Genomic DNA, 21,626 nt, shown 5'->3' with positions numbered 1-21,626 from the left:
GCTAACACTGGCTGCCCAGCACAGACCAGGCGGTTTGTCCTTCACACCGGAAGACAGACTGTGTTTCATCCTGACATTGCTGAGGCACGAAGACTGTGTCTGGGCACAGGGCAGGGTTGATAGGGGTGTTTACTTTGGCAGTGCACCAGCCCACGAAGACCACATATTAGTGTCAAGTAAAAAAAGCAAAAAACAAATTACATTTCTCCAAGAAGATAAATAAAAATAGTATAGCTTATAGAAGTGTAAGATACTGTAAATAAAACATCCCCTGATACTTTAAAGAGTTTGTAGTAATCAGAGCCGACAGCACTGGATTTCAGATAAGATATCCTGTGTAATGATTGAAATAGCAAATTGAAGCTTTCAATTTAGAATGTGCATACCCATTAAGTGGAAGTGGATCATATTGCTTCATGAATCTTTCAACTACATTCACGCTGTGCACACTCAAGTCCCTAAAGCTTCTTATTGTTCTTAATTCAGCACCATGTGTGCTTCTCGTGGTACCAGGTCACATGAACCTCAACTCCATTTGCCAGTTGCCATTTTGAGTCTCCTCAAGGGAATCTCTTCAATATCACTCGTTATGCTTGACAAGCACACACACAGATGCACTTTCCTGGAAACCAAAGGGGATAAATTTGACACTAGACGAGCAATTGTATCCAGTGTACACTGAATACATGTCGCAGCTGAACAAACACTGCCACCACCACTGCTTTGTGGTTGCATGTGAACTGTGCATAACCCATACACAAATACTGTGTGCACAAAATATAGTGCAAAGGGTCTTTTTCCCGTGCTTTGCCTCATTTGCTAAAGCTCTTTCCCTATTGAGTCTCAGCTAACTGATAGTACTTCACTGTTGTCAAATGGCTCATGAAGAGTAAGATGCCTATCTAAATCCCCATCTTCTGTTTGGAAATTGCCTCCCTCAGCCATTAGGCTTGTTAGTATAGACTTTTCTGCTTTACAAGCTACATTTTAAATTGCATAAGAGCAACCTGCATGGTGGAGTTTACTTACAGGTAGCCTGAATTTATGCCTCTCATTATCAATAATGTTCTTGTATCTACTCTAAAGTGTATCTGTGTGTAACCCTCTCTCCTCAGTCCACGTTTGATCATTCTATCCTCTCCAGTCCTTTTGCAGTCACGAACCACTGGCTCAAACTTCAATGGCTTAGGTCTGACCTTGTTGTAGTTGCCAGCTTCTTTTGGGGTTTAGGCTTTAGATTTGATGTATGTTAGACATGCAAATGAAAGACAGAAATCTGGAAGTGTCACAGATTGTAACTTGAATGTCTATTTATTTGTTGTGTGTGTGTGTATGAGATATGCATTCTTGGCTTTTGCTACATGATTGTGGTTTAGTAGATGATCTGTAAATGCAGAGGGTTAGAAGTAACTTTGCTGGAGAAGTAAGTTGCGATTTTTAAATATCTGTGCCATTTGTAGGCAGGTAATAAGGGACTAAGAACAAAGGATGTCATTGTTTTTGATGTGCTGACTCTAGTGCAGCTAGCTCAGGAACTGTTGATGAAGCTGCATACATTATTATCAAAGATGCGAGGCAGCAGTCCACATTTAATTGAAACTGAATGAATAATATATGGCGTTGCCTTTTTTTCTTTTCTTTTTTGGGCTTTATTTGAAGGACAGAATGTAGCCTTGGAACCAGGGTGCACAAGCTCGGGAATTTGTTGATTGTTAATTTGGTGAATAACGTTTTACATGTATTCACATTGGGAGAAAAACTTTGATGTAGTCCTAGGTCCTGGAGATTTGTAATTGGAAATGAAAGAGAAATCATTATATCAGATAGGTGTAGGTAGTAACATTGTAGCCATTGTCAGTGTGGTTATTTGAATGTGTGTTTCTGTCTTATTGTCCAAGCACAGGGAGCTCCTGTGTTGTGCATAGTGACAAAAAAGAGAAGAAAAAAAACAAAACGCATGTCTGTTCTGCTCTAGAGGTGAGCATTTTAAATGTACGTTAGGTAACCTTTTTCATCTGTTAAATGCTTTTCATTGCCAGATTCTGAGTGATTGCAACATAAAAAGAGACAGTCCGTGACCCTCTTAGTTGCCTCAGATAGACTAGGGACTAATGTCTGTGTAAAAAGATGGGGTTCTGATTTTCCACGAAAATTCCAGAAATCTGATGTTTACACTTGCTTCTGATCACTTCAGTGCCTCTCGTCTGCTCACAGTGTAAACAGAGAGCTTTAATAGCGAGTGGTAGCTTAGAAATGGACTCCAATATCAACAAACAAGTTGTCTAATTATTCTGAATTACTTAATCTGCCAATTTTTTTGAGCTAAACTTCACCATATTTGTGCAACGTAGCAAATTTGCAGCCAAACACTAGCTTGTTAAATGTATCTTGCCTGCTTCACTAAGGATATATACTTCAATATGTATGAATAACATTTCCCTTCTATGATGAACAAGCAGTAGGCCAACTCACTGTAACTTAGTTACACAACATGTTTCTGGTGTTGACAGCTGTTTCCTGTCAAAGTAAAATTTGTTGTCATTATATTAATACTCAGCTTATATGCTGGTCTCATAACTGATGTGCAAAACACATGATGCATAGTTGTATATAACAGTGCAGGACAGGCTTATTTATGTATCATCACTTTTTTTGGCTGATGCAAGCAAATGGTGTGCAGGCATGTGTTGTGTGTGACCAAGAAGCTGCAATTTACTTAATAGTCCCTGGTGTCATTATAAACTTATGGTCTGAGGTTATCAAAACCTCCTTTAACATGGAATTCATTAGGGACTGAGTTTCTTTTGGAGCCAGCTATAAGTGGCAGTTTGAGGGACTGCAATATGTGTCACTTTAGCATGAGCTTCATTTTTCAGCCCCAGAGGTTGGGCAGCAATGGTTGTTTATTTCAGTAATATAATGTTATTCTGACCAATCTTTCTCTCTCTCTCTGTGAAGAACCTGGCAGAGGCAGAGTACTGTGTGGCTCTATACATGTACATGCGTCTGTTGGGCTACCCAGCTGAGCGTATCAGCATCCTCACCACCTACAACGGACAAAAACACCTGATCAGAGATGTCATCAACCAACGCTGTGCTGGAAATCCAGTGTTTGGTCAGCCCCACAAGGTAAGCACCATTTGAAACAAACCAATTAGGAAGCAGCAATCTTGTATGTGTCATGTTATCAAAGCAAGAGGCGATTAAATAAACACACTCCATTATTGGACAGGTTTTGTAGCAAGTACTGGGCTTTGCAAGTATTCAGTCAAACTTGATTATAAATGAATGATCACACACTTGAGGGTGATACATTAGTCCTCTCTCATGTCAAAGGAATCAATTTTTCAGTCAGACATGTTTTTACCACCTATATATGTAGGGCTACAACTAGCGTGTTGGAAACGCGTATCACACATGACATGGATAGTTTCTTCACACCTCCGGATGCCAGCTGCAGTTATTGCACCAACCTCTTATCCTCCATTGCACTGGGAAAGATATTCACAGCTCTCCAAGCATCTTGGAGGGATTTCCCTAAGTGTTTGTCACTCATTAACATTAATGTGTAAACTGTATTGTTTGTCTGTTCAGTTTAAGAAGAGTTTTATATTTGAACTGGAGTTTATCCATGTATAACTTAAAGTACTGTTTGAATTTTAGTAAATCTCAATTTTTCATGGTGGGTAAAAGACAGAGTGGTAACAGGCAAAGCAAATTATAGGTGTGTGCAAGCATATGAAAAATTTGTTTGACTGACTGTGAATACAGGGAGAGTCTGTTCATCCCTGAGGGATACAGTTAGGTTGTTTTCTTCTAGCCTATATTATTCCCCTGAACTTCTCTTGCCTCTCCTCTTTTCCTTTCTTTACAGTGTGTTAAGTCAGCAACCCGCCGGCACAGTTTCCCATCCACTTTCTGTTTGTACTGCTAAATGCTTTTACTCACTAGCCTCAGGTTATGCTTTCCTCGCTCTTCATTTTTTCCCCCTACACACATTGTCTCACCTTTCTTCGGTCTGGGTTTTCACACACTTAACAATGTCACAGACTCTTTCGGCATTCCAGTAAGAGTGGAGTGGAAATGGCATATCAACAGTTTTATGGAGCGTTGTTATGTCAGGTAGCATAGGGTCAGCAGCAGCACGCCTTCAGTAATATTGCGATCGGTTTAGTTTAGTTGTGCATATTTTTGGTGTTTCTTTAACAGCAGGAGTGTTAAAGTGAGGTGGCTCTTCACAATTAACCAGTGTTTCAAACTGAAAGAATAAATACTCAGAGCAATAATCCAGGTATGTTCTCTATTTTAGAAGACATGTATTTTTATTTCCCACAAATGCCCAGAAAATATAAATAGCATGTAACAATCTTTTTGTTTATCACACAGTATTTTGTGAAGTTTACTGTCTACTCATTACTCATCTGTTACTGCTGAGTACATAAAAAGTGAATCAAAAATATACATAGGCCATTTTGTCCAAAAGCAGGCAGAGTGGAAGCAGGTTCTTCCAAGTATGATAGCAATTTGGAGGTTAGAATAGTGGTTTGTTATAGCATCCACTGTGATTCAGTCTTTACTCATTCCATGCTGTTGTGTCTGTATTTCTTGCTGTGCAACCCTACCTTGTTGTTTTGTTTTGAAGTACATTCCCTGCCCTGACAGCTAGCCAGAAATTTTGCTTAGCCATGTGAAATGTCCTGCAATGTCAAGACATAAAGCATCATTCATTGTGCTCATGGCCTTAGTCAGTATGCATGCCTAGTAATAAAGTGACAGGAGTGACAGGTTGTTAGATTTGCTGAGATGAAAGATGGCCAGAGACAGAGAGAGATGAAATAGAAAGAGGGGCTCTTGTGGGAAAAAATGCTGAGCAGCTGAAAGGTCATGGCGCTGAGCACTGTGTCCACAGTGTGTCTGACAGTGTGTCACAAAGGGTAAAACGGCGCAAATGTCAACATCCAGCTTACTTTACTGTTATAACTTTAATTAGAAAGAAAAGCAGAGGAAGGCCAGTTAGCACCAGTCACAGTGCCAGCGTCAAACATGCTTGCTCAAGCTTTTTACAGAATCCCAAACAACAGTTTGCGTAAATACAGCATGTGTGCAAGTACTTTTTATTTATTTTCCTGAGTTTTACAGAAAATATCCATTTGGTTCTGTTTTCTTTGATGAAGAAGTGCTGGAAGTCTGACTGTCAGAGTTTGACTATTTAGTTAGTAAGAAGATACATCAACCGGGTCAAGAAGAGATGAATGCAAAGTGACAAAGTACCTATTTAAGGTTTCAGTCCTTATTCTGAATGACCCTCTGCAGCTGTCTAACTCTTCTACGTGACCACAAACACACAGCTTTTCATATACTGAGAGCAACATTACTAGCCTCTTTGACAACATGAAACGTGTAGAAAAGGTGTCTTAACATTTCCTAGCATCATATTTTTTTTGTTGTTGTTTTTTTCTTAGATCTGAAATCCTGGAACACACAAGCAATACAAAGCTGTTAACTCTGGCGTCCCTGCCATTCCTCTTGTGAAAAATTGAATAATCCAGAGGTCGGACTTGTGCACATTCCCAGCAGTAATTACCATAAGTAAGACAGAGTAACAGAGAAAATAAGATGGGAGAGATCAGTGGTTGATCATCTAATAGTGTGCCATTGTCTCCATAAGAAGAAGGCATGTTGGAAGAAAACATTTGGCAGTAAAATAGCTGTTTGTGTATCTCACAGAGTATTCACTGTGTGTGTTTTCTTATGTCCTCAGACATGCATGTGCTACAATGACATGACCTCTATAATTCTCTCCCTGGAAGATTCTCATAAATAACTAAACACCATGCAGAATGCTATACCTCGGGGAGAATGTCGATCCGGGCTTTGTTATCACTTTCTGTAGGCTAAGAATAACTCCCTCTCTAAAGAACCACATTTGCTGCAAACCAAGATTCACCGTTTCTCATGTGTCAGTACGTGCATGCATACCATGGATGTGTAACTTGAGCATACAGCCGACGATATCTCCTGCTATTGTAAAAGCAACATATTGTTGCCTCTGGTCTTCCACCTGTTCTACATAGCAACAGGGAGACGTAAATAAATACCTCATTAGTCCCATCGCTCTCGATTTTACACATTAACACACACACACACACACACACACACACACACACACACACACACACACAGTCTCCCCACATTCCCTTCCTCTTATCCAAAAGGGGTTTTGGAGAGGTTCACTGAGGGTTGCATTTACTAATAGGTGGTAACCACAACCACAGGATGATTTATTTAGCATGGCTAGTTACTGAATGCTGTAGTTCCGGGCCTGCATGGCTCCTCAGTGGAAGCTGATGTCCTATTGATCCATTTTAAAAAGTGAAACTATAAAGGACAGGCCAGCCTCTTTCTGCTTGGCTATGAGGTTTTTTTAGCATGTGTCGTATGTAACTATACAGTAGCATTTTTGTATAGTACTTAAAAAAAGGGACTTAATAACTTGGCTTTTAAACTCAGTTTGTTACCATTTGCAAGATAGGGGACACTCCAGCTCTGATGTGTTTTTCCTTGATCATTCTAAGGCTACGTTCACACTGCAGGCGAAAGTGCATCAAATCCGATTTTTTTTGACCCTATGCGACCCATATCTGATCATGGTAAGACAGTGTGAACGGCACAAATCCGATATTTTCAAATCCGATCTGGGTCACTTTCGTATGTGGTACTGAATCCGATACATATCCGATGTTTTAGAAAGCGACTGCTGTTTGAACGGTCATGTCGCATTAAATCCGTCTTTTACGTCACTGACACAAGACAGACGCCAATTATCAGCGCCGGAGAAGCGCCCGAGAAGACATCGCGAACGCTTCCTGGCCATCCAGTGTAGATGTCAGTGAAACTGTTGGGAAGACAACGTGAACATTTTATTTGTACTGTATAATCTGCAGATTCTGACAGAAATCTGCAACTATCCTTTGAAGCACCGCTCCTCTAAAACAGCAATAAGGATAATTTTTAATGTATTTACATTATTATGTAAATAACAAAATAACTTAAAGCAAAAATTGGGAAACGTAAAGTCCGAAGTCTTTATATTAAGGGCCATCAGTCAAACAATACTGTTGGTCTGGGTCTAAACAGAGCGCGTTCTGTGTGACATCTTCTTTTTGCGCATGCGGGCCGCTTTGAGCGTTCACACTAGAGCGCGTTTGCTGTCGCATTTTATTTGTAGTGTGAACAAGCAGACAAAAAAAATCAGATTTGATCAAAAAATCGGAATTGAGCATTAAGACCTGCAGTGTGAACGTAGCCTAATACTGTGCTATCAAATTTAAAACAGTTATTTATTTAACAATTCTACATATATATATGTGTATAAAATTTTTTTTTTTTTTTTTTTTTTAAATGGGGATGGGAGGGATTATTTCTACCCAAGGCATAATCACTCAGTTATTAATAGTTGATTAAAATAATATAGCTCTGTTATTATAATTCCACTTAACATTTTTCCTGAATACTCTTTAAACATTGCAGCTTTTTTCCAGAGCAGCATACTTTAACCAAGCGTTAACCACTAACATCTCCATGTGGCTTCTAACCAAAAACAACAGCTGATCACACTATTTGCATTAACATCAACTTCTCTGTCTATAGTTACACACTGTTTACACAGTGTAGACACTGTGTAATGTGGTTTTGGACTCAGATTTACATCCCTAAGATATTTCTAGTCCAACTCGGAAACACCACTAAAAATAGACACAGAGTGAAGGCTATATGATCATGAAAGATCTTATGAAGTTGGAGCATATTCCATGTATACACTCCAACACTGTCAAGGCTGTGCACACTCGGTGTAGGTAGTTCGGTATGAAAGTTTTCACATTCTTGCATCTAATCAAGACCAGTCCTTGTATTGAGTTTGAAGTGCACATGCTTTATGATAGCTTTATTACATAAAGTAACATGACTGACAAAGTCAAAACACAGCACAGTTCTTTATGTAGTTGAATAAGTACACTTCTCAGCAAGACAGGATTACTGGGGTATAAAAGCAAATTGGCTGACACGGGTTCCCTTTTGCTTAGAAAAAAAAAAAAATTCCACAGAGAGAGCCACTTCTACATTTTCTGTCTCCTTGAAATAATCTCTGATGCAGTCAAGTAGTTCCCCCTCCCCCTCCCAAGTGGCCCTGAATCCCAGGAGACCAGGTAAGAGGCTGCTGGTGGCAAATGCCCTTTAAGCCGTATTAACCCTGCTGGCTGCCCGTGTGGCCCACAGCGATAACGGCAGCAACAAGAAAGTACCTTCGCCGTCTCTTAACGTTCACCCTCAAAAAAGAAAGAAAAGGCAAAGAAAAAGAATTTAAGACGGAAAGCGGTCTCGCTCATGTTTTTAAACATTTCAGCTAAATCCCTCCACCTACCTAAAATGCAAACACTCATTTACTTTGCAAAGCGTATCCGCTGCCGGAGCTTAGTTAGCATATCCTTGATATTTATGTGCATTTGTGTGTCGTGTTGTTGAATAATAAATATGTTTGTGTCTGTACAGATTACGACAGTGGACAGGTTCCAGGGTCAGCAGAACGACTACATCATCCTCTCCCTGGTCCGCACCAAAGCTGTGGGACACCTGAGGTAATTACTTCTTTGCATGCCAAGCAGGGAAAAAAGTGTCTAATCCAAAATAGCCTTCAGCTCTCAGCAGCTATTCTGCTTTAAAATACTTGTGTAATATGAAATACACCTAAGATAAACATCCTCCAGGGAAATAACACTGCAGAAAAGCTGGCACTTAATTCTCGTGAGACAGCTGCTCTCAGGAGGCTTTCTCTTTTTGTCATATGTAACTACTGAATAAAGTTTGCTGAGGGAAATAACAGTGTTGCAGTTTTGAGGTAAGTATGAGCTTAATTATGATGCAGGGAGGATAAAGGTGCTTAAGGACACATCTATGGAGCTGACTGTAGTTTTTGTTCCAGTTAAGAGAAATAATTGTGCTCTGATGATTAGGTTGACAATAACTAACAAAGAGCTCAGTTTTGATCAAAGGCAAACTGTAAAGCAGTCAGTATGATGGATAATCACTGCTCTGCTACACGCCCCTTCATGGCGTCTTCTTTCATTGGCAGCTTTGTTTTGTTTTCTCTCTGCTTTCTGTTCATTTGGCTATGGCCTCTTTGCCCCATGTCACTGAATTAATTTGTAGTCAAATGATCTTTCACTTCTCTGCTGCTGTGAGATTCCAACAACCAAGGGTTTTATACCAGGCATGTGATCTACAGCACTTCTACTTGACATGCCGGCCGCTGGCTGTGATGTACAGTAGCTGCTTTTGCAGTTGCACTGCTCACAGCTTTATCAGAGAATTGGACAGTCTGCAAATTGGAACCCGAGTGCAAATTATAAGCCATTCCCTTTGTAGCTCTGTACGCCCCACCCTTCACCGTGGCCATTTAGCTAGCACAGAAAACACTTAAAAACTCTATTTTGTTCTTTCTTCATCTCACAGATGGAGCGATTAATTAATGTAGCTGAAAATGAGAAACTGCAGCTGACTACAGAGAGGGGTACTTTATCTTGCTGGCAGTGCCTGCTCTCCTCTCTGTATCATTCATTTGATCTCGTCTCTGACTCGATATTACATCCCACCTTTTACACATTCTCAGTGTAGCAGTTTTTCAGTGCAGGGAACGTACAACAGTTCTAGAGCTTCTATTCTCTTTGATTAAGACTTTTGATAAGACTGAGCTTCAAGGCCCTGAAAACCAAGCTGTCAGTCACTGATAATGTTTGTGGTTATTTCATATAAGAATGTTTGAATCAACCTTTTTGTGATTATTCTGTCAGGCTGCGTCAAATTTTGGATTTGCTTTTTTAATTGTTAATATTTATTGTTAACCGTGAGGGATGTGAATAAGAAATCAGCCACCATGAGTCATTTAGATTAAACCATTAATGTAAAATATAACAGAAAATGTCTAGTTAATTCCGTTGTTATAGTTTTTCATGATGGTCATTCATGTGTTGGCATCCCAGACAGCTTGTGAATGGTCAGCTATGTGGTTGAGAGAGCAGTGCTTCATGGGAGCTCCTAGTGCTGTCCATTGTGTTTTTCTCATAATGGGATCACTGCGGTGTACCACTGGCTTTTACCTCACAATCCTCCTCCCCCTCTCTCCCCTGCTCCTGCCCCTGCCCCTCTCCTCATGGCAATCCGCAGCCGTGACAACCACAGGGGATGCAGCTGACCATATGATGAGCTGACCCTCGCTTTGACAGGGGAAGCATTCCCGTGATACACACGGGCACGCTCACATGCAGGAGCACACACTTTGACAGGGAAGCACAGATTCAGAGATGCTCTGACATGCACGAACACACATGTGGGAACACACACCGTCCACTTTGCCCTGTCATGTCACAGCACAGTCCAGGTGGGCGTCTCTCAGTAGTGCCATGTCCACAGGCTATCGTGCTTCATGATTGGTTCATCTGCTCCACATGTCTGTGCTCATTGGTCTAGGCAGCGGTAGTTTGTCTCTGTGGAAATGTTTCATTTTGTACCGTGCCCCCATTTTTGCCTGAAATGTGCAGTAATTTTCACATTAATCTATAGGCTGCTCACGTTTACTCACTCGTACCCTGCACAATAGCTCCCATAAGCCTTTTTGTCATATTCACAGAACTCATCATGCATATTGCAAAGATTAATCCTCTTAATCTCATGAAGTGCTCAGGTGGACTCCACATTTCATATTTTTGGCTATACTTAAGAGTATGCTATATACAAAAACATGGCTGTGTGTCTTATTCGTCAGCATCAAAATAAAGACTAATGCCAGAGCTGTTTGAGTAAAAACAGCTTCTTTCTCAAATGCTTTCACCAATGTTTAATCTCACACCACAGACTTACAGGTCAGTTAAATGGTTACACGTTTTCTTTATAACCAAATTTAACTGTGCAGATAACTGAGACAATATAAGGATTCAATAGGTTCAAAGGGAAACCCCCTATAAATGCTTCATTCTGTGGTGTTTACAGTTGTCCAAATCTTCTCCCTCTCCTTGTGTGTGTGTTTTGTATAGAATGCTAATGTACAGTATAGTGCGATGTGTACTACAAGCAGTGTTTTTCCAGGGGAGCAAACAGACAAGTATTTTGGCTAGTACAGCAAGCCAGAGAAAGCTCAGAGAAACGACTGCCTCTGTCCTTAATCTCTTAATACTACTTGATGGCATAAAAAAGTAACCTATTCCATCTACCCTTTCCCGTGCTCTCCTACCTCTCTGACTCTTTGCCTGCAGTGCTTATCCATGCCCTTTGTCTTCCATTTCTGTATTTCTCTCTTATCCTCAGTATTTTTCCCACTCAAGTTGTGCCGCTTATCCTTCACTAAACCTCTTTCCTCGTACACCACGCTGCCTTTTCTTCTCTTCCCCTTCAACCATTACTCGGTTCTTTCACTGTGATCTCTTCGCTTCAGTTTTTGTTTTTGCCCCTACGCAGGATCTCTTCTCCTTTTTACAGTTTCACACATTTTTCCGCCACCCCTTCACGTCTTTTCCCCTCAAGTCAATCCTTTTTTTTCTGTCTCTCCACAGGGATGTGAGGCGTCTGGTGGTAGCCATGTCAAGAGCCAGACTGGGCCTGTACATTTTTGCCCGAGTGTCACTGTTTCAGAACTGCTTCGAATTGACTCCTGCCTTCAACCAGCTCACTGCCAGACCACTGCAGCTACACATTAGACCACACGAGTACTACAACCAGGAACAGCCTGTAAGCAGACATACACATGCACATGCTGATCTCATAAAACCTACCATATTAGATCTGCCCCATTATGAGATATTCAAGCGGGAGATATGCTGATAAGAACTGAGCTTCTTTCCCACGGTTCAGGCCAGTGCCCATTTCCATAAAATTCGCGCTGTCTTCACCATCCCACCACGTCATTGCCGCTACAGCCCACTGGCTCGGTCTAATCCCCCCTTTTTATATTCAGAGTGGAATCTTCATTCCACTCAGAATATTGGTCCTCACTGGTCTCACTTCTTACTGCAGCTTTACCCAGGTCCCAGTCTGGTAAGAGCATTCTGCAGACCAGCTGCAAAGATGAGAAACACAGTTATGGCTATAATTAACCCCAAAGGTCAGAAGATAAAACCACCGACTGACCAGCATGAAACGACCATTGTCTGGTCACAGTGTCTCACTGACAGGCGTGTTTGGCAACAGTGATGTCTAAAATACCCAATAGCCTCTCTGACACGGGAGTGTTCATCCCCATGGGGGACAGTTCTTTCGGGCACACACATGTGGCCCCTGCTTAGCCCATCTATCTAGAGTCAGTAAACCCCCGCTGCTTACACGCACACGCAGATTAAAAGTCAGACTTTGTCTAGCAACACACAACTGGAACTGTCACGGGCTATTTAACGGTGCTAATTCAGAAGCTGCTATAAAAAAACAAAGCTGCCTAAAGCTTCATATGGAAACATACATATTTGATCTATAATTGTATGCAGTTACTAAGAAATATATAGAACCCCACCCCCCCAGTGTTTTTAATGAAGGTTTTACTGCAGTGAAAGCACACAAAGTTAAACTGTGGAGTAGTATACTTTGACATGATGCCCCCAGGGCCTCTGTGGGCATCTCCCCTGTATTTAAGAAGCATCCACCAAGCAGATTGAATATTCTGCTTGCCTCAGTCTGCAGTTTAGCCTGCAAGACTCTGTCTGCATACTAATATTATCAAATTAAAAACTCTGCATCCCCGACTTCTTTGGTAATACATGAGCAGTGATCACTGGAGAGGGAAATTTGTTTCAAATAACCAGCGGGTAGCAGTGAGCTGCTGAATTGTAATTTCCCTTCACATTTTACCTCAGATCAATACTTAACCAAGTCCGTGTGCCTGAAAGAGCGATCCCTAGCAAACAGATAAAAGTTCTTCATTATAATTCCTCTCTGGTCGCATCCTGGGCTGAAATCAAACTTCTTTTGTTTCTACCTTTCAGCGAGATACTTCTGGACAGCCTGACCAAATTGTGAAGAACATGCCGGAAATGGCCAACCTGGTGTATAATATGTACATGCACATGATCCAGACCTCCCAGCAGTACAGACAGGTAAAAACCACAAAGTGGACTTTGTGAAAGGAGCCATTTAAATCAACCAGTGGCACACCTACTATGTTTATGATACTGCGATATCATAAAAGTTTCTTCTGTGATACACCTGAGGCAGTTTAAAAACTGGCAACCATCCTGCGTTGACACGCTTACAGATGTCATCAACTTTCCTGGCAGCTGTCAGCGCCTGTCCCCAGCTGCCATAATTGTATTTTTAATCTTTAACTTTTAATGGAGTACAGTAAATAGGTCAGATGTAAGAAATGTAGAAAAGGAACGGGCTACACAGAAAAATTTAGTTTTTCAACATACATTTACCGTCATTTATAGAGAAATAATAGTAGATACTAAAAACATATGTACTTAAACGGAAGAGACATTTTATTATAAAGCTATCTATTAAAATACCCTCAACAAAGAATGTGTTCCTGTAGATACACCTATATTTCAAACACTTATTTGCCACGCTGTTATGAACACCTAAATCCAACTAATGCATTCTGAGTGCTGCAGTAAATCCATGAAGATAGTGATGCTTATTTTTTCCTTCATATGCATAGACGTGTGTAATGTAATAGACGTTTTAGAGGCCGCTGTTCATAGTGGTGTTCAGTGGCATTGTGGTAGACTGACAGGCTCTGCAAAAAGAACTTAAAGAAAATTGCAAAGGATGGACTCCTTGCGGGGCTTTTGTATAAGATTACATCAGTTTTGGCCGCGTGTTCTTTATAATCAGTTAGCTGAGTATATTTGACAATATAATGCCAAAAAAAAAAAAAAAGTGGAAATATTTTCCTTTGTGTTTTGAATATTTCCCTTTTCTTTTGGCTTCTCAGCAGCAACAGCAAGAACTGGCTCTGCCTCCAAAACAGACCCAAAAAGATGCTGGCGCTTTGTCGACCACTGCTACGTCTAAGGAGCCACAGGAGGAAACCCCCATGGAGCAGGAAAACCCAGAAGGAACGGCGAGCACAGAGCCAAACTCGGAGGACGCCGGCGAGAAGGAAGGAAACAAGGATACTGACGGCCATGCTAAGATGCCAGAGCATCCTGGTAGAGACAGCGACAGCGATGGAGAAAGCGCAGATGAGCAAGAACAGTAGAACATCCTGACATGGGACTACCATAGAGGGACCAAGTGGATCCCCTGAAGAAAAATGTAGTGCTTAGTCAGCAATTTTAAATCGGTTTTCTACTGAGAGAAGATCATTGTGATGTTTTGTTATTTTTCTAAAACATTTGATTTTTGTTACTATCAGTACTTTATTAAAAAAAAAAAAAAAAAAAAACCTATTCAGACTGTGGCATCATCATTATACTAATACCATTCTATGGGTGTCCCACACACAACCAACACAGCACTGTGCTAAAGTATTAATCCACTCCTCATTTCTTTATATGTTGCTAAACAAAATGTGACGTAAGTGCAGTAATTTGTTAGAATGTGCAAACATTTATATATATACACACAGTATATAAGGCAAAAACAGAGTTTGTACAATTCTAATGAGATTGAAAGTCAATATTTGGTGTGACCACATCTATTCTTAAACAGCTTGAACTCACTTGTAATTTTTTAAAGTAGTCTCCGGGCTTCTGAAGGACATTCGAAGCTCTTCTTTGGATGTTGGCTGTCTTTTGTTCCATATCTGTCAAGATGATCCCACACTGATTTAATAATGTTTAAAGTCCGGGCTCTCGGGGAGGGGTCAGTCCAAGACTGATAGAAAAACACACAGAGAAACACACAGAGAAACACTATCTTAGTGCACTGGCAGTGTGTTTGGGATCATTACCATGCTGAAAAAATACGATATTTCCAATCACATACTTTCCAGATGGTATTTCATTGTGGATTAGAATCTGATGGTACTTTCCTTTGTTCATAATTTCATCAATTTTGACAAAATCTCCAACACCACTGGCTGAAATGCAGCTCCAAACCTTGAGAAGCCTCCACTGTGTTCTACAGATGTCTGCAAACACTCACTGTTGTTCCCTTCCCCTGATCTACTCTACATACTTAAAGGGATTTAAACCAAACATTTCACATTTGGAGTCATTGCTCCAAAAGACCTGTCGTCACTGAGTTTCAGTCCATTTCTTGTGTAATTTGACATACATTAGGTTTTCCCCATTATTTCCCTTCTTTTAAAAAATGGTTTCTTTGATTGATATAATCTCTGTCATGATACTTTTATATATTCATCTACTTCATTCTGCATAAAGCACAGCTCAGATTTCATTGGCTGAGCCTGTATCAGCAACAGAAGCTCCAAAAAAGCTGGTAGGTTGGGGGATTTCAAGTTCCCTTCTGTATGTACACAGTCACTCAACCAGCGAGCCTTGAATTATCTGCCATTCATGATTTTTTGTGTAGTTTTTTTGTGCACTAACAGCAAAGTGTTTTCACAGCTGAATAAATGTTAGGGTTACCATATGATGACCAAATTGAAGAAAACAATCAAGCAGGCAAAATATATATGTTGACATTAAAACAGCCGGAACTTGGTCATTTAAACGTCAATAAATTAATTAAAAAGAAGAGGTTAGCACAGTCCACAACCCTGCAGGCAAAAACACAGACTGGAAATTAATTCACTGTCACGCACCAGAGCATTTTATTTTTATTGTTACATCATACCTCAGGCAGGTTGATGGAACAGGTCAGCTGCACAGCTGCTTGTGCCTGGGTTAGTTAAAAGACCTGATGGAGAACCATGTGTTGCTGGATGTGGAGTAACATCATTGGAATTCAGTCAAGTGTGGAGCCATGAAACGTCTTTCTTATTTCCTGTTTCCTGAGTGCAGGGCACTCTGGGTTAAGGTTTAACTTGGGTATTCTGGAGTCAAGACGTGTTTCTGTTGGCTAAGGAAAGGATTAGAATGAGTGGTTAGATAAGAGGTTACCTCTGTTGGCTCAGGACTTTGGGCACATATAACTTGCTGAAAGTTTTGACATGGAGCCAACAACAATATCTGTGTACTGTGTCACATAAGGATTAAATATTGTATAGGTTTTACGCTAAGAGTGAACAACTAGCTGAGGTGCAGATGTATCAAATGCTCTGTTGTATTACCAGCTCCTAGAAACCCATGACACCAGGCATACTTTCCTCTTGAGTCACATGAATGTCTGCATTGTGTAATATCCTGCCTCTATTAAACTTCTGTTTTCAGCTTGCCTCATGAGAATTTAGTTGCCTGTGGTACCTTGTTGTAGTAAATTAGAGCTAACTGGTGGGACGTGGCTACTGCTCTCTCTCACACACACACACACAATCATCATCTCTGTGAATCTCCAGGAGGATCTGGGAGATTTTCTACAAGCAAGAAGGAAACCAGGTGCACACGTCCTCCAGAACCGTTCTTCTTTCCTGCTGAAGGTGAACATGTCTTTTGTACTCACACGGCAGGTATTCATTGGGTTAATAGCTACTTTGCAAAGCTCTCACTTCTAACCTTTGCTAAGGGCTGATTCATGAGTGAGACTAACAGCATGCAGTCAAACTGTGTTGAATAATCATTAGCGTTTTGCTGACTTGTAAGGTGAATTTAGAGGTTCTGATAAAATTGACATCTTTTAATAGGTTCAGATTTAGGGTGGAGGTTTTTGTGTTTGGTATTTGGTTATTTAAAGGTGCTTGTGATCAAATTTAACAATGCAAAAGCAAAAAAAAAAGTTGAAGAGGAGGAATTTTAGGTATTTTCACATCATGTTCCTGTAATCATTGTAGTCTAGTAGTTCCTCTACCTCGTCTTTTTTTTTTTTTTTTTTTGTAAGTGAGAGCGTTTACCAAAGCACGGGATCCACCATGGGACACACTCGTGTTGAATCTTTAATCTATTGCCCAACACTACGTGACAGCAATGTCACAACAGGAAATTACACATTACATAGAGTCAAGACAGCAAAGCCTGGAGGGGAAGAGGATCTGACCATTGTGTCTTAAACCTAAACTAAGCTCAAGGAATCAATCTGACAACACACAACACGTTCACACTTGTAAAACCATCAGTTTTACAATCTCAACTTCAAGGCTTGTCCTTGGGGCAGACCTTGTACAGTTTTATTGGACAAAAACATTTACAGCCTGATTGCTCAGGCATAAGACTGCATTTTGTAAAATAAATTTTTTTTCTCATAATTAGGTCTTTACATATTTTTGTAGCTATACTACTATAAATCATCAAGTCAGATGTATGCACACTTTGCACAGTACAGTATACTTGTTATGAGTTATGATCTCTGCTGATCTGCTCATAGTGGCTGACTAATGTGCCTGCACAGGTCTTCAGCATTGTGTAAGTATTGACCTCCAGTGGGTATGCAGATCTGGTGATTACTACCAGCTTATCGTGCTTTGTCAAGACTGGTGCCTAATCCTGTACATACAGATCATTGACATGACACATTTCAATCTAATAATCTCCTATCATCACTAAAGAAGCATTGCCGCTCACACTGTAGTGACTGACCCACTATTGTATGCCATCTAAAGTGCTCTTTACCCCACAGTGTGTTAGAGCTGTTTAACTAAAGTAAAAGCATTTGCCAAAGTGTGCCCACCTTGGGGGAAATTATCATTCTAAGCTTCTTCTCTTTTTTTCCAGACTAAGATGGCCACTTGCGGGTCATGTTTCTGGTGCATCATATGGCTCATTGTTCTGCTGTTCATTGGCTGGCCCATCAGCATCGCTTTAGGGGGTCTCTACGGCCTCATCAGCCCCCTCACCACCTGCCTTGGCCTGGACCGACTGTCTGACTTACTCCTGGAGGGAGCTAATGTGGGCAGAACCTGTGCCAATAACATGAGGCACAGCAAGCCTTTGTGTTGAAATCCATCCTGTCTGATCAGGACCAGAAAAAACAGAGGTCGAAGCCTTCACCTCAGGAAGAACTGTTAATGTCTGATTTATGTGGAGCTATTCCAGCACGACTGGTGCACAATTCCCTGAGAAACCTTCCAGCAACTTATGTCACAATAAGGTCCAGAAAGTCCTGGAAAATTGATTCCTCTCTCACTGGTAACATGTAATTAATCACAGATTTTAAATTTGCATGGGTTTGTCAGGAAGAAAATAGGCTTGCAGTTCATGGTCTGTGTTTGCTGTTTAATTCACAATGACGCTGCGTGGAGACGATAAGAACGAAAATGCCAATTTAACAATGAAAATATTTAGACTTGGTAATGTCTGTATGGAAATATATGGAAATGCGATTAAAACTGCTTTGAACTTGCCCTTCGTGTTTGTTAATTGACTTTTGGTGCACGTATTCTGAGGAAAATCCATCCCGTGAAATACTGAAAGTAAATGGGGAGAAAGAGAGAGCTGCAGATTTGAACAGATTCATTTTACATTTCATTCACTGAGTTTTATCTACCTGTGTTTTCACATTAGGGGGTCACAGATGCTTGAGTCTCATCACAAAATTAATTAAATTGAAGTCAAGGAGACAATATTGAGACGTGCTCTCTAGGTCATGCCAAGCTCAACACAGCTTTCCACGTACATAATTTACTTTCCAGCTAGCTTTCTTCTGATTGGCTGCCCCTCACAAACAGTATATGTATGTATGGACAGCAGGTAAGTGGGGCTTTGGGGCTCACAACCATTGCCATGTAGCTAATATGACCACATTAAGGATATCCCTTCTCTTTGACATCATACAGAGCCGAGCGTCCACTGCTGTAAAAGTATGCATACGACAAGAAAATGAGGAAAACCAAAACGATGACTTTAAATGATTGTTCTGGCCACCTGGAGGCAGTAAAGTAAGCAGTACACACAAATATTAGAGTTTTTAAAGATATGTATATAGATATACTTTGTTCAGCCACTGTCAGCTTTATCCCTGTTTGGAATTTGACGGTCACTGTTGCACGGTATAAGAATTTATTATTAGTAGTAAAAAACGTCTAGAGCACTTCTGATAACACAGCACCAAACTGACCACACTAAGTCAGCAAAACACTGGAAAAGCACTCAGAAAATAAATGTTAAAATAAAATGATTTACTGGCAAAGAGCTGCTAACCCTCGCACTTGCGGGTAGATCATAAACTTCTCTATCCACTTCTCTAGTGTCAACTTTCCAATGATAAATGGAGTGTTCAGAGCCATTAGCTCAGAGATTGTCTAAGCTACTTCTATCTGTACTATTATTTCTACAGAGGAATTTGTAATAACTTTGAGACTGCAACTGGCACTGGACTAAACAATAAACTTGTTATGAAAGTTTTGAGGTTAAGGTTCAGTGTATAGACCCAATTTTCCTTTGCAAACATACATCTTAAGTAAACACTGAAACGTTTAAAAAAGAAAAAGAAAAAAAGAAAGAAAGAAGAAAACTCCCTAAACAATTACCATCAAGGGGGCTCAAAGTGCTGCAGGGCTGAACAGATGTGACATTGTGGTGTCCAGTCTGAAGAAGTTATTGAAAATTTTAAAAGTGAAAGCCCAAAGGAAAACTTAAATGGTTCTCAGCCTGGCTTTGTGAACCAATTATAATTAATCTGAGACATTTCATCCGATAATTGGATAATGTGCCGTTTGCTGAGGTTTTTGGACTTTGTCACTTTTACATTCAAACTTTTTTACGTGCATAAAGGCTAGAGCTAGGTCATTGGACTTTCAGTATTCAATAAACACATTATCCACTGTACAAGATAAATAGTGCCAGATATTAGACTAGCCAATGTCAACATGTTGATCTTGTTCAAATCTCTATATTTGGCAGAAGGCAACAAAAGTAACCAGTATGTTACTTTTCTTTAAATTAATATATACTTATATACTTCATATACTTTTTTGTTGTTTTGATGTTTATAATGAATTCTTTTCTGTTTCCTATTTCTTAAACACTTTTCATTACTGGTGTTTTCATTTTATTCACTACTTTATTTTATTCTGTGTTTTATTCATGGATATTCAAGCATTACGCAATTCCACATTCTTCTGACCTTAATGCCCTTTTTTCTTTGTCTTTTTCAAATAAACTGCCATAAAACTTTAACTTTGACCTTAAGTCAAGTTAAGTCTATGCTATTATTCCATGTAGTGTCTCAGAGGGACATTAGCCTATGTTTAATTCCATTTCTTTAAGGCTAATTGTTACATTCAACCCACATGACTCAGTGCAGTGTGCCGTGAGCTACCATGACAAATAGGGGAGGGAATGCTTGTGCTTGACCAAACATTTTAGAGGAAGATCATGGTAAATTACCATTTTCATCTAGCACATACTAATTTAGTGACCGTAAGCCACCTTTTTGCTGTGTTACTGCTGTTGGGGTGAGTAAGATTTGCTCTAGTAAAGCTTTGTTGAGCCGTGAGACCAGCAGTAACTGTGCTCATGAGTTGTTCTTTTCTGGGAAAAAAGGTTACTGTGAAAGCATAAAAGCTTCTTTTTTTCCCAGTACCCTTCACTTGTAGTAACCGGCAACCTGGAAAGGAACCAAAGCTAAAAGGCAAAAGGTAATGTGGCTCCAGAGGTTAAGTAGAACATTCCACTCTGGTCTCTTTTAAAAGGGGGATCTGCCATAACTCATCAGTGGAAAAATATATTGAAAGCTTGTGCAGTGGTGGAATATAACTAAATACATTTGCACAGGCAATGTATTAATCACAGTTTTAAGGTAACTCCACCTATACTTACACTTCACTAAAAGCAAAATTGAAGAGTTCTCACTTGGCTACATTAAAAAAACAACAACAACAACATTTTATACTTTCATTTTTTTTTTTTTAGGTATCAAAAGCATTAGAAAATACACTCAGCCACTTCATTAGGCACACCGCTTCCACTGCTCGTTAATTCAAATATCTAATTAGCCATTCACATGGTGGCAACTCAATGCATCTAGGCATGTAGATAGCCTCAAGATGACCTGATAAAGTTCACACTAAGCATCAAAATAGGAAAGAAAGGTGATTTTAGTGACTCTGTATATGGCATGATTATTGTCTCAGATAGGCTGGCCTATCCACTTGTTACAGCCAAAATATGCAGAACAGCATCTCTGAAAGCACAACACATCAACCGTTCAAGCAGATGGGCTAAAAAAGCAGAAGACCGCACCAGGCCCAACTACTTAACTAAGGCTACAATTTGCATGGGCTCACCAAAATTGAAGAAGGTTGCCTGGTGTGATGAGTCTTGATTTCTGCGGTGACATCCAGATGGTAGGGTCAGAATTGGGCATAAAAAACACAAAAACAAGGATCCATACTGTCTTTTATCAATGGCTCAGAGTACTGGTGGTTGTAATGTGTGGGACATATTTTCGTGACACATTTTAGGTCCCTCAGTATCAACTGAGCATCGTTTAAACCCCACATCCTAGGCCTTGAGGGCCGGTGTCCTGCAGGTTTTAGATGTGTCCTTGATCCAACACAGCTGATTTAAATTGCTAAATTACCTCCTCAATATGTCTTGAAGTTCTCCAGAGGCCTGGTAATGAACTAATCATTTGATTCAGGTGTGTTG

General features: G+C 40.2%; 1 protein-coding gene and 2 long non-coding RNA genes across 4 annotated transcripts in view; 2 read left to right on the top strand and 1 right to left on the bottom strand.

Moving 5' to 3' along the window:
• Window positions 1-14,414, top strand: part of aqr (aquarius intron-binding spliceosomal factor) — a 46,425-nt gene extending 32,011 nt beyond the window's left edge. Inside the window, exons 32-36 of one of the 2 annotated variants that reach the window (XM_039603335.1) lie at window positions 2,959-3,129; window positions 8,551-8,636; window positions 11,604-11,778; window positions 13,023-13,133; window positions 13,976-14,414. In XM_039603335.1, the coding sequence (XP_039459269.1) occupies window positions 2,959-3,129; window positions 8,551-8,636; window positions 11,604-11,778; window positions 13,023-13,133; window positions 13,976-14,239 (807 nt within the window). In that variant the 3' untranslated portion in view covers window positions 14,240-14,414. Of the gene's footprint in view, window positions 1-2,958; window positions 3,130-8,550; window positions 8,637-11,603; window positions 11,779-13,022; window positions 13,134-13,972 lie in introns of both variants that reach the window. The other variant, XM_031747167.2, reaches the window with a different exon arrangement.
• On the bottom strand, window positions 7,285-21,500 carry LOC120434855. The gene is made up of 4 exons (XR_005609394.1): window positions 21,263-21,500; window positions 15,781-16,005; window positions 14,703-14,856; window positions 7,285-8,327 (listed from the first exon to the last, which is right to left on the bottom strand). It is a non-coding gene; the product is annotated as an uncharacterized LOC120434855 (long non-coding RNA).
• LOC116326088 lies at window positions 16,329-18,379 on the top strand. Its single transcript, XR_004199897.2, has 2 exons — window positions 16,329-16,522; window positions 17,751-18,379. It is a non-coding gene; the product is annotated as an uncharacterized LOC116326088 (long non-coding RNA).
• Window positions 21,501-21,626: the final 126 nt, after the last annotated feature.

This window comes from Oreochromis aureus, linkage group 19, assembly GCF_013358895.1.
Source record: "Oreochromis aureus strain Israel breed Guangdong linkage group 19, ZZ_aureus, whole genome shotgun sequence".
In the NCBI taxonomy this organism is placed as follows: Eukaryota; Metazoa; Chordata; class Actinopteri; order Cichliformes; family Cichlidae; genus Oreochromis; species Oreochromis aureus.
This window is presented reverse-complemented; position numbering and strand designations above follow the sequence as displayed.